Source organism: Galleria mellonella, unplaced genomic scaffold (genome assembly GCF_026898425.1).
Source record: "Galleria mellonella isolate WM207_F2 unplaced genomic scaffold, CSIRO_AGI_GalMel_v1 utg173, whole genome shotgun sequence".
In the NCBI taxonomy this organism is placed as follows: Eukaryota; Metazoa; Arthropoda; class Insecta; order Lepidoptera; family Pyralidae; genus Galleria; species Galleria mellonella.
The window spans coordinates 4,797,711-4,812,178 of record NW_026442016.1 but is presented as its reverse complement, the minus strand read 5'-3'; the positions used below and the strand labels follow the sequence as shown (position 1 = coordinate 4,812,178).

The 14,468-nt window shown below is 32.1% G+C and overlaps 1 protein-coding gene across 5 annotated transcripts in view; it reads right to left on the bottom strand.

Moving 5' to 3' along the window:
• Positions 1-371: 371 nt before the first annotated feature.
• The window catches only part of LOC113515370 (protein roadkill), a 64,260-nt gene continuing 50,163 nt past the window's right edge, over positions 372-14,468 (bottom strand). For all 5 annotated transcript variants that reach the window (XM_031912630.2, XM_026899547.3, XM_026899545.3 and 2 more), the window contains 5 exons: positions 13,486-13,823; positions 8,407-8,648; positions 4,625-4,803; positions 3,250-3,392; positions 372-2,154 (listed from right to left, as the gene is read on the bottom strand). In XM_031912630.2, coding sequence (XP_031768490.1) covers positions 2,001-2,154; positions 3,250-3,392; positions 4,625-4,803; positions 8,407-8,648; positions 13,486-13,823 — 1,056 coding nt within the window. In that variant the 3' untranslated portion in view covers positions 372-2,000. The remainder of the gene's footprint in view (positions 2,155-3,249; positions 3,393-4,624; positions 4,804-8,406; positions 8,649-13,485; positions 13,824-14,468) is intronic.

Here is a 14,468-nt window from a genome sequence, read left to right as displayed (position 1 = left end):
ATCTTTTCAATAGTCTATTGAAACACTATAAATGGCTAAGTTGGGAGGGGGGGGGGGGGCAGTAATGGAGTTTGTCAGCTCCATTGCTAGCAATATGCCCTATTAGGTCAACCTCCATGTGGTTCCCCCTGGAAACCATCGTGAACAATTCTCATCGAATTCGTCACGATGGGCTAACTGATCTGCTTCATCCTCTCCTATCATCCTTCACTGGTGCCCCACCGGTGTACACCGATAGCGCGGGTAGGGTTACTATTTCATTATCACCTATAAAAAAAAATGGTTAAGTCTGTAAAGTAGGTAATTAATTGATGTGATATCTTATGTTAGTATTTTCAAAACAAAGCAGAGAAATCAAAATCTACAGAAAGTAAATTATAGTCATTTTATTACATCACTTCGTTTATTTGCTCAACTTACTGACAATTTTCGAAAATCACAGTTATTTTTGACAACTGTTTTGTAGCTATTTATGACAATAACAGTTGTCAACTATTTAAATGGGAAATGGGTACAAAATTTTATTTATTAAACATTAATATTTATTGGCCACAGTACAATTTATTCGATATTGGGTAATTTTTACATACCTACTAATAAAAGGATATAAAAGTATGTTAACTGAATAATTTTTCGTAAAACGAAAAATACAGTAAAAATCCATTGAAAGTGGAAAATAATAGACATTAAAAAAGATTTCTTTTTTGTGATAATTTATCATCAAACTTATTTTTCAAGTGAGCAATAATGAACGGCGAATTATAACGTCGCGTTGGACAAAGTATAGATGCAATTTACAATCGACAAAGCGAAACCAACGACAACTTAATGTTTAATTTAAAAATATCTCGGTTATTTACATATGAAAACAAAACAAAGCATGTGTATAACCTATGGAAATTGAAAAAAAAATCATCACAATATGCCATTGGAATAATGTCCTAGAATACGATAAAAAAATGAATGGTTGTCATCTGTGATACAACTTATGATTTATTACTTAGAAATATTTTAATGGTGGGATCGTAGCTCATCTATATACAATTACCAACAAGTTCAATAGACTTATTACAATCACTCGAGTCACCTACAACTTCTAAATGTATCACTGCTTTGGACACAATGCTCCCAAATGCAATTAGTCTCCAGTTGTGATTTTGAGTACGCGCGATTCATTTGGCAACAGTTTGTTCAAAACAATGTTTCATACAATACACAGTTTTATTGCGTTCGCTTACTGTAACTACTTTGAAATATGTCCAAAAGGGCTACCTTTAAACCTCTAACAAGAATCGTTGAAATAAACCGATCGATTTCTATGGTAATGAGAAACACCAATAATATCCATATAAACATTGCACTCTGGCATACAATGACTTCAAATAATTCAAATTTTAGCATCACAATATCCTTTATGACTTATATCATTATGTTAGCCAATTTATAACAATCATGTATTTAATTGCATGACATGGATAACATCTTGTAGACATGAGCTTCATATTTAATACATAGTAATAATTTACAATTAAACATAACTGCAAGAGAATGTCCACAAAAACGACATACATAAAATATTAAATTCCAAGCCTATTTTCCAAAACTACATCAACGCGCAAAAAGCGTCCAGCGTATCATCTTTACATTAAATGCGGTGCATAAAACGACCGCGAGAGACAAAATAAAAACATTAGGATCGAATATCGTCTTGAGATCAATCATAGTAAACGAAAGGGTGGATTCGTGGATCCACAACTAATTATACGAACACACCCACCGGCCACTCTCACTCCGAATCTCACTGATTATGGTACACGTAAACTCTAACAATAATATTACAGATTGCAGCCTTGTCGTAGAATAGAATAATATACGGGCGATAGGTGAGGGGAGATACGCGCAGTAGGTCAGCCGACGTAGAATTCGAATATGTGTGTGCCGTGTGGCGTGTCTTTGGTATAGAGGCGGGTAGCGGGCGACTCGTGCGACTCGCCTGGGCACTAGGCTTGCTTCACGCGTTTGCGCGGCGGGCCGATGGGCGGGATCTGTTGCTGCTGGGTGGCAAGCGCGCGGAAAGCCTCCGCGATCAGGTGCGGGTGGGACGAGATCATATTCTTCCAACCCGCTGTGTCCATGACGTCCGTCGCGTGGCTCCTGAAATGAAAATGGTGCACATGCTCATTAATATTGCCATAAGAAATTATCTACATGAATATTATAAACAGCAATCATTTGTTTGCTTATAATGGATAAAATAAAAAATTACCCAACCTATTTTAAACGTTTTTTCACCTATAGGAAGTAAAATTTATTTTCTTAAAAAAATTATAATTGCTGCAGAAATTACATTAATGTAATTGAAAATATTAAAAAACTACCTATTAAAAATAAAATACCGATTTATCTTTCAATCTATCTACCGTTTGTGGGAAATCGAGGAGGATCGCTAGTATGTAATATAAATAATAGCTAGTTGAGTTCCTCAATCTATAAGCAAAGAAGATCATTGAAGAAACTGTTGTGCAAAATCTTATGTTTTTTTAACCACCGGTTTAATTCTTTATCAGTGCGTACTCGAGATAAGTACATTTATATACATTTAAATATACACATTTTCTTTATGCAACTTGCTGCAGTTAACCCGTTGGAATGGATTGTAATAGTGACCATCGCTTGTCGACATGAGCAGCATCATGGGTATCACAGAACAGATTCTGACATCCATGCTACCACATGTGCATTACCAATTCATACAAGAGAACCAGTGTTATGGCCTAATAATCAATTATTCTAAACTACTACCCTTAAAACCGAAATATTTCTTGTTATTTTTTAGTTAATGTTTCGCCAAAAACAGGTTAACTTTTCATCCATGTGTATATCATAATGTACAGTTAATACTCAATACAGTTAATATGCAAATTTTGTTATAGATATCTAGAACAGTAAGTCTAATTCCAGTCATATAACGATTTAAAATTTTGGAAAAATGAAATAATATATTAGATGATTAATAATTAAAATTATTTTGTTTTCATTTACGCTTAAAGAAATAAGAACAATTATCGAAAAATAACAAAAAATGTGTTCCTATAATTCCATTACAATTGGACACCTTTGTGGTTTATTAAGAAATATATAAACATCGAAACATTGAAATGTTATTTCAATTTTTCTGTGTATAATAACATTGATAATTGTAATATATGTAATCTTGAAACACAAAATATAAATTTAATTGCTACTTACGTATTGATAAAATCGATCGTCTGTGCCTTGAGCTGATCTGCTGAGTGAAGGTCTGCCAATATGAGTGTATCTGCCGCCGTCTCAACTGATAGGCTCAAGCAAAGCGCTTCTTCACACATTACTTTTAATCGGTCCAGCGCGTACTGAAATTAAAAGAAAATTAACTATTAAAAACAAATTTAAGAATAATATATAATAAGAAGACTCATTAAAGACAAACAGAATTTATTTAATTTTAAATAATCATATTAAATTTTATTGTGACTTTAACCGCGTGGCCGGGATATTTTGATTGATCGGGGAAAAAATAGACTGTGTCTGTCTCTTTCTCATATAAATACATACTGCTAATTTAAACTTCATGGCAATCGATTGAGCCATTAGGGCACCAAAAGGTAGTAATAAACTAACTTTCACATTTACAGCTTTAGGATTGCCAATTTATATATGGTGGATGGACCATATCCATTCGTTTATGTTGTTATGAGACATATGAAAGAACATTAGAAAGTGAATTTATATGTTATACTTTCGCGATTAATTGAATTGCAAACCCATTTCAATGATAATTTACGTAAAATGATATTCACTCTTTAATAAGAGATTAACTTAGTATAAAAAGACAGTAGTATCTTTTAAGTAGAATTATATAAGCCCTTCTGAAGATCTACATAATATGCATTGATCTTTGTCGCTGAAATTATGTGGAGAAGGCACTATAAATATTATGTAAATGAGGGACAGTTAAAAAGAAAATTTTGAAATTACTGCTATGAATACCATTCTATTTATTAATTTTATCATCTACAATATATAATTGTAAAATAATGTATGTAAAGTGACAATAAACAATTAAATAAGCATAAAGATGACGAGAGATCATAATGTTTCATTATTTACATTCGTCAATGCCATTTATTCCGTATAAAATAGAAGATAGAGGCGTATCGCATTTGATTTCCACTGCTAATAGATTAAAAGACCTGAACAGTGCAAAACACCACCTTACGTTTTTTTATGCAACATAAAATGGCATGATATTCATGGTATCCCTCGTTCTTTGCCGCCTCTGAAGACTAAGATGTGTCTCCACGGTGCCGTCTGTGGGTGCAGAACCCAGTTATTTTACTGCCATATCTCGTCATTCAACCCTATACACAAGTATGAAATTACGACTAATTATGACAGAATCATCTAATCATTATATTAACATTATTTTATTTATTATAACTCGGTTGACAAAACTGTACTATGTGGGTTGTAGTATTACCTCAGGATTATAATATACGATTATCTATGCGAACAAATCACAATATTCGAGTGAATTTGCTATTTTAACCCCCCTGACGTAAATATAGATAGAACATATGCATACCTTATCCGCTGCAGCTAGTAAATCATCAGCCATTTTGTCGAGGTTAGGCGCGCGGCCAGTGTAAATAAAGCGCAGCATTTCTCGTAATACTTCATGGTCTACGTCAGTGATGTCCACCCGATTGCGCTTGCGCTCCTCCATTTCGTGTTCAAACATGGCCGCGAAAACAGGACTCCGCGCTGAAATAGAGCAAAACAGTAAAATTATTAATAGGCACACGTAAATTAAGGTATATATATTAAGACCTCTTCCAGAACAAAAAAATATCTTCTTACAATACAAAAGAATACCAACTTTTTATCGGACATAAAAGGGAAATTTCTGAATTTTTTATGTAATTTACACAAAAATTTTAATTGTGATCCGGTTTTGATGATTCTTCTTTTAAACACAAGCTCTCTTCAGTATAAATTTTTCAAGATAGCAAGTGGAACAAAAACTTTAACTATACGAGGTTTGTCCGGAAAGTACGTATAAAAGTTTTTTAAAATTTTTATTTTTATTTTACAATTATTCAGGTAAATCAATTTTATCCCCTTCAAAGTACTCCCCCTGTGACATAATGCACTTGTGCCAACGCCGTTTCCACTGTGAGAAGGCTCCTTGAAAGTCCTCTGGTTGTAGGTTTCTCAGCTGCCCCGTCGTAGCTTTTTTTATCTCATTTATGTCCCCCAAATGCCGCCCCCGAAGTACCAATTTGGTTTTTGGGAACAAGAAGAAGTCACACGGGGCCAAATCCGGCGAATAGGGGGGGTGTTCGGTCACCGTAATGGAATTTTTACTCAAAAACTCACGGACAACAAGAGAGGTGTGGGCAGGGGCATTGTCGTGGTGAAGAATCCAACGCCCCTCTCGCGCCAATTCTGGACGAACTCGTGCCACACGAGCTTTGAGGCGTCTGAGCACATCGACGTAGAATTTTCCATCAACTGTCTTTCCACGTTTTCGTCGGAATGTGAAGTGGAAGGACGTCCTGAACGTGGGTCATCTTGAACGCTTTCTCGGCCCTCTCTGAATCTTTTTAGCCACTTGTGGACGGTTGGTTCCTTCACAGCATCATCCCCATAAACTGTTCTGAGATCGGCAAAAATTTCACGGCCATTCTTGCCGAGTTTCGAGAGAAACTTGATTACGACGCGCTGCTCTTCAACGGAAGCGGGCTCCATGCCGACGGGGTTTCGTTAAGAGGTAACTTCACAGATGGCGTGACAAGCCAGTTCGCACCGCACGGCGGTCAGACCAGAACTGAAGCATTGTTAGGGACATAAGGAAGGGGTCCTGCGCTTACCTGGCCTCCCCACTCCTCTTTCTCGCATTCCAGAACACTTTTATACGAACTTTCCGGACAGACCTCGTAATGCAGTAATATAAGAGATTAATACTAGTTATATACTCGTAAATTTATAATCATATTAATAGACAAAACGTCCTCTTATCGTATACGGTTTGATTTTCGTAGATTTCTATACCTACAAAGGTTGTAACGTAAAGTGTATAAAGATTTTAATATCCAGTAATTAAAATTTATGAAACTAAACAAATCCTTTTAACAGATTTATACTTTCTTACACCGCCATTTATTTGCTACTGGTTACAATATGATAATATAATTAGTTTTAATTGTAATCTCATTTAAGTGAATAATTATATTCTTATAAGAAATAAATCTCTTTTGTTTAAAATACAAAGTCAATTACTCATGTGACAGTGTGTGTTGTATTAAGGATAATTTTCTTGCGTTATGCAATAAGATACTTGAAATAATAGATGCCAGTGCTGTAATCATACATATTACACCAATTGACTAAGAAGCAGATTGCCCAACCTTCAATAGCTAAACTTTCTAATTGCCTAGATGTTATTCCGTCTTGAAATTGAAATGTCTAAACAGCACTATCTCTCCAGTTCCTATGCTTTAACTTTCTAATTACATACACTATTGATAGTAGGTGTAGCTGTTGCCAAATGTAATTATCAATTAGGAGAATTCAAAATACTAAAAACACTACATTTTAGCCATTTATTTTTTAAGTCATTGAATGTTTATAGTTCTAATACATTGTAGGCAATATCTGCTATTTACTCTCATTGCATATTGAGTGTCAGTAATAATAGTTGCTATAGTAGAATCCTTTAGGTACTGAGTCCAAATTCTACTGTTTTTTTTTTTTCAATCGATTTCAAACAGAGTGGATCTCAATCCGATCATATTTCTTTTTTTACGTTTATAACCTAGTAACTCCGTCAGTTGAAAACCGATATGGAAAATTATTTTTCTCTGAAAGGAATACTTACAGATTAGTTACATAGAAATTTTATAAAAATCGGGTAAGTACTTTTATTTTAAAATTAAAGTAACGGATTTTGTCACAATTGAAGTCGGTTATTTTTTGTGGAACACAATTTTAAACGTTATAATCCAACCTTAAATTTGCCTTAGGAAACATTTCATTAATATTATCCATGGATTTCGGATAACTATTCTCTATTCTCTTTGTTACATCATGTAGGATACTTGTATGTTTACAGTATTATATTTAATGTGATTTAATATAAAATTATGTTACAATATTAATTATAATAATTATATCACCAAATATTTAAAAGACATACGTTTCAATATATGTATTTCATATATTGCGTATTGTTTTGGCCAAATAGTATGTATAAAAGAGAAATAACGTTGGTGTAAATATTTATTTGTCAAGCTAATAAGATAAACTATCAATGTTATCTCAATAGATATTACACGGAAGATACCTAATAAGTAGTTACAGTTTAGTTAGGTACATGAAACCATGAATATTTGTTTTTTTACTTATGCTTTACTATGAAGGGTCGAAGTCTGCACGTGTAAAATATTTTTTTTTGTAATCTTATGCGTGATTAAAGATAAATTATAATTAGGTACGAATAATTTGTTTCCTATAATTTAACCACGAGATGATACTAGCCAATGTGATTGCTATAAATACAGAAATGTATCAATATTGAACGTGTCTTAGGAAGATCCAACAAGCATTAATAAATCTCCAATAAATTCGTAATTCGTACACAGAAGTCCTATTAATAATACGAAATGTTATTCGAATCTCATTATAAGAATCGAAAAATATAGATGTTGAGAATAGAAAACGACTAAGTAAGACAGTTGTTTGTAGTTATTTATGATTTTGAAAGTTTTCATATCGGATCGGAATAAAAGTCGTTTACAATATATAATCGTAGATTAATTACGGAGTTATAATTTTTTAAATAACTGCGCACTGCAGGTGCTCGTGTAAAATGATGCGAATGAAAAACATACATATTCTTTGGTAACTACCTACCTACTACCGCTGTAAAATTATTCCCCTTTTTATTAATACAGGGAAATAAACAGTAGGTTTATAACTGATAATATTTAATATATAATTTATACATCAATAATAATTACTCTGCGGTATCGTTCGCCCGTTTAAATAATGAAAACATAATAGGTAGGTATAAAATATGTGTTATTTATATTTTCCTCTCGTGTAATATTCAATAAAATATATAGTAATTATTCATGTTTATTTTTTAAGTTATTACCTAATATATTTTAATGGAACATTATATAATGTTACACTTAAACTATTATACTGGATAAATTGAAATGGACCCGATTTATTTAATTTAGAATCATCATAGCAAACGTGTGTTGTTATAATAACTGATTATGATATGGTCACGTTTGTTTCAACGTAATAAGTTAAACAAACATTGCTGATAAATAAGTATATATAGAAGTAAATATCTACCTGCTAAAATAGCTTTATGTGCTTGGAATTCCCTGCCTCCGACTGCTAGTGTGACATCTGAAAACCTTTCATTGTCGAAGAGAGCTCCTAAGTCGTCAGAGAGTCTGCATTCTGGTACTTTAAACTGCATTACATTGCTTTGTCCGCTAATATTGATGCTGTCCGCGACTACTGACACTTCACAGAATATCGTTAATTTGTCTTCGGGCAGGAGGCCGTTCGCTTCGTCTAATAGGAAATCTCTGAAAAATGAAAAAAAAAAATAATGTTAAGAAATCACATATTTCGAAAAATACAATTTGTTTATATTTTTTGTATTTGTATTACGAGTTATCATCGCCATTTGTGCACACATTTTGATAATTATTTTAGCAATCGAGAGGGTTTATGTTATTTACGATGGGAATTGTAGTTTTTGGGAAACAAAATCTTAAATCAAACTATTTCGTAATAAACTTATCATTTATAATACTATAACATAAATGTTGCAATGTTAGACATTTACACTTTTATTCGTAAAAACTAAAACCTCCTACATATCCACTTTAATTTACATTTTTGTCACGTTTATAAAAACTGAAAATTTAACTCAAAAGAAAGAGACAACAGTTTTAATACCTAAAATTGGTTTTTGAGAGATTTGTCATTTTTATGAATAACAATAATTAAATGAATAAAGTTCACAATATATGGCATTTTGTTCGTTCGTTTGTTATAGTATTACCTGGTTTTAATGAAAATTTGGAAATGTGTAATACTAGAATTAAACTACGTAGAAATTTTATTTTTTTATGAATAAGGCCTATGTTTAGCAATGGACAGATAACGACTGATACGATGATTATATTACATAGCGCTAGCCAGTGTAAACTAAGAACAACTACTACATAACTAATACAAAATACTGATCTAAGTTCAAGTCTAAATCTACATCTACGATTATGTCTATTTATGTAATGAATTAAAAATAAATCTACTAAATAGTAGAGAAACTAGACATCAACGGTATACAACACACAAGCGTAGGTAGATAAGTACATCTACATAGTAAATTTGTGTTGTGTTTTCGCGATTTAAACAGACTTGCAATATATTGTAATATTATAATAAATTTAATCCTAAAAACTTAACTTGATAATTATATAATATGTAATATGAAGTCTTTAGGATAAAATTAAAGAAAGCCATAATTATATTTGTTACTGTTCTTGCACATTGTATTGTCATCACATCAGCTATCAACTGTCCATTTCTGAACATAGATCTCTCCCTTGAGGAGCTTTGTTAGTAGTTGCTTCGCTTAGTTGGCGGGTTGGCAATCGCAATATCATCACCAGTAACAATATCACCAAAGCGGTGATATTTTAAGAGGAACGTTGCTGCTTATCCCTCGACCATTAAATTATCTTACGATACCCACGGGAAAGAAAGGGGTGGCCCAGTCTATACAGGGACCACACGGCCACACTGTACAGTGCTCGATTTGCAGCACTACACGAGCCAGTATAAACCAGATTATTCCAACGCGGCGTGTACGTGATGAGCGAGTAGCGAGTGACCTATACACACAAGCATTGCTTGCTTTTAGTAGTGCTCCTACCCCATCATGTTTCCTAGTAGCTTATTTTCTGTGTATTTTGAGGTGCCCACACAAATGTAAAAGTATCTCATACATAAACAAATTGAAAAAATCACTATTTAATTTATTACGGGGTTTTGTTAGCGAATAACAACTTCCCGAACCCGGCAGTAGAAAAAAAAAATACGAAAAAGTAAAAAAAATTACGATTTAAAAGAGCTTGTAAACAAGTCTATTTGAACAAAAATTATTTCTATTTTATTGTATTGAAGTTTGTTTTTTAAACGCTAAAACAATCACTAAAAAATTTAGTAAGTTATCACATACTACATGAGGTTGAAAAGGAAGCTAATTTTTATCCCAGTCAGTAAACATATCCCAGCAAAAGTTTGTAATATTATAAATATAAAAGTGAGTTTGTTTGTTTGTTACCTTTCAGTGTCATAACGGCTTGGTGAGCCGTCCGATCATCATGAAATTTAGTATATACGTATTGTTTGGGATGTTAAGGAGATTAAGGAGAGGATAATTTTCAACCCTATCAAGTAGATAAAAGCTAGTGTCTATATAAACGAAAGGTGTTACATTTTGTATTTCATTTGTCTTCATTACTAATATATTAATAACCTTTACTTCAATAGATACAACAGGAAAAATACTGATAATATCATTATAATCCAATGTGGCATTAAATACTTATGTATATTTAATATAAAATATGGTAAAATAATACAGTACCCTGGAAACCTATTTCCATGCTTCGTTATTTAGGTTAAATATATTGAAATAAATGATAATAGTAACGCGTGAGAGTATATTATAAAACAGTACTGTTTCGATCGATCTGAGGTATTTTTTAATGAATGATATGGTCACCCCGCCTGCTTTATCGGCATAGGGTGGCGGGACATCACTGTGGGATGACAGGTGAGTAAGGATGAAAATAGGTCAGATTTCGAATTATTAAGTTAATTCTTAATGATGATTCTTGAGATGATTTCTAGGGGGATCGCGTGGAGGTCGACTTGATAGATCTATTGCTAGTAATGTGACCACTAACCCCTATTACTAACAATCCCTTCCCCCGATCTGATTTACATAAATAAAGTCAAAGTGTGACGAATCTTAAAACCTATATGTTGTACCTACTTACGACAATGCGACGCACTTTGAGCAATCAGGAAACATAAAGGGGGGATCTTATTTTTATTATGCAACATTACATCCTTATTCTACGCCCAATTGCCGAATGCCGGGAACAGTTCTTCATATGTTTGTATATGTCCCAGGGAAATGAGAATATTAGGGATTAAAAAAAAAAACGTTTGGGTGTTACGAAATAATAAAAGATAAATTATTAAATGTATTCATGGAGATACAGTTTGGAGAAAAAAACTAGAAATATGACAAAATACTATAATATGTTTAGGAATACTTCGTTTCACCACGTTAAATTAGGCTAAACAAAAGTATGTTAACAACATTAAAAAAAGAACAGACAATTCGTTCTAGCTGCATTTGAGAAAATTTATTTATATAAATCCTATATTTTACATAGTTTTTTATTAGTGAATCGGGTATTATTCATGTCGATTAATCGATATTAAATATAGCCTATCACCTTTTCTATTCCATGTAAGAACTACGTGTAATATAAATGGCGAAGTTAGTAACGATTGGCATAGCTTTACGAATTCAACAGATAATGAATAAATACTTAGTACATATTATAAATGTGAAAATGAATTAGTATTAATTAATATGTACTTAACAATAATTACATATTAAGTAAGTGATTGTCTATAATTATATCTACATCATCATATTAGCCATTAATTGTCCATTTCTGAACAATTGCCGCACTAAATTAGAGCCACTATGACTCTACAAACATACGTTTTGTAAAGATCTTTATTTATTTATATAGATAATCGATAATTATATAATTTTGATTAATTTGAATAAGTGACATTTAATGTAAGCAATTTAATAGCAATAACAAACTCACTTTCATATTTATAATACTATTAAGGATTAGTAAATGCGAATAACTCGTTTTACACTGGTCATACGTACCTAAATATTTCATAGAAAAAAAAAACTACTAGCACTAGACTCATCGTAATAATAATTTTAGGGATTTATTGTCCACTGCCGGTTATTACTATTTAAATATAAAAATAAGTAAAATATGAATATATTTAAGGTTAATCTTTATAATATTTCTCGTCAAAAGTACCTAACTGTGTCTTAGGTACTTCAGCAAAACATAACTAAAGATTATTTTACACATATTTTCATCATCGTTTCAGCATATTCATTGTCCACTACTGAAATGACTAATGTGGAAAGTCTTTAAGCAAGTGCGTGTTGCCCGTGATAAACGATGAAATTAAAACATTTGCATGAAACAGCTCCAAATCGCTCTGATTTTTCTTACGTAATATAATTGGAAATGAGAATATATGCACTGCAGGAGAGCAAAAATCCAATTTAATATGAAGTCGCTTAAAAATGAACATATAAATTAACTATCTACTTTAGAGAGTCACTGACCGCAGCGACTAACTTTAAAATTATGATAAAAACGAATAACACGATTCCAGTCACAATTCCAATAATCTTTCTGTGAATAGAAATAGTTATTCTAAATCCATGATCGTTAACAAAGATCGTGAGATGCAATTCGGGTAACAATAGAAAAATTGAGCGATAGCGTATTGTATAACAGGACAGGATAAGATAGCATCATCACGAGTGGCAACGGATAAGAGGTATTATTGACGTCACAGTATAAAAAATTGTGAAGCCTATGGTGTTATTCGTATTCACAGATGACGGTCATGTAGAATAAAAATCAACTAATTAAATTCATTACCGCATAATGTATTCCAAATACCTAATTCGAATCTAAAACAAACTCATTTTCACATTTATTATATTAAGTAGGGATACAAATTCCATGCATAATTATAGGGCTGTTTGAAAATAAAGTTTAAGTTTTAATAATAAATTCCCAGTAGACTTTAACAGATAGACAATGAACAATAATAAATGACGACTTGATCTTTAAAATTATTACGTATTTTTTTGATGCCATGATGAAAATATATATTTATGAACAAAACTTACGCTATCATATATGCTATCAGTAAGTTATCAATAACTGGGACCAAGTTTATCTATCCTTATTATTATCGATGTTAACTATTTTTGTCAGGTGTTTTTGTTGCTTCAAAAGCTGGGCAAAACGAATGGACGAAAACATATGAAAATTGGCAGTAGTTGGAAGATAAAATACATATATACAAGTGGAATAAAGCTACTTATCCAATGGCCAATCAATTATCAAACCAAAGAAATATTAATATTCCAGACAGGTATCATGTGCCTACATCCCACGCAATTTTCGTGCGTAAATTCTATTCAATCCAAGTTCAGAATGAATCAACGATCAGCATGCGTTACGCTAAAGATATGATAATTAAAGTATCACTCACCTCCTTATAAATTTTTTGAATCCCCAATCCTTGCCTTGTACAAATCTGTATGCTCGCTGTGACTCCATTGCCTTGGTTTCTTCCCGTTTAGCATTCAATATTGAAAATTTAAATTTTGCCCGCACTTCTGATTTATTACATGACACTAATAATAAATATAATGATAAATAGTCTTTGCTTTCTTCATCGAGTCCTTTAGGATTAACACGGAGACACCATTTTAATTTATCACTAGCACCGGCTGAAAAAGTCGATGATTTCAACACTTCACCCATTTCTTCTCTACAAAAACTAAAATTGTTTATTGTCCACATATAACTGAATTTCACCACTTTGACCTGTAACAAAAGAAAATAAACCAATTTAATAATATGAAAAAAAAAAACAAACAAAATATATAGACTAATAATTTTAATTAAGTCAAAATATACTAATATTTGATTTTATTTTTAGGGCTTCGAATATCAATAATTTCAAATAAATATTAGACCCAATTTTTTGTAATTTAGTCAAACAGTCGTTTTGTGTATGTGTAAAAACAATTTTGCTAATTTTAAGCGACTTTCAAGGAACTTCAAGGAATATACATTGGTTTAAAGCCATATTGGCCCCATTAATTTCATCACATTTGAGGTATTTTTAATGTAAAATTAAATTTTGGTAAGTCAGTTTATTCTTTTTGAAATAATTTATAGTCAAATTATAATATTTAAAACATCTGTGAAAGATAATAGAAAAATTTGTTGAAGCACCGTCAATTAGTTTCTTTTATGCACAACAATAAATCTTAGCAACAGATCCCCAAACTATTCACTATTCAGATTGCTCAAGCCCTTTGTGTTTTGTGTCTAATTGCCACGCTGACAGCCGTCTAGTAAAATAAACGGTCGCTTTGGGCACGCGCTAACGACTTATTTATGGCAAATAAAATTTCTGTAAACAAAGCTTGTAACGCAAGGTTACAGGATGCCTTTTATTTACTA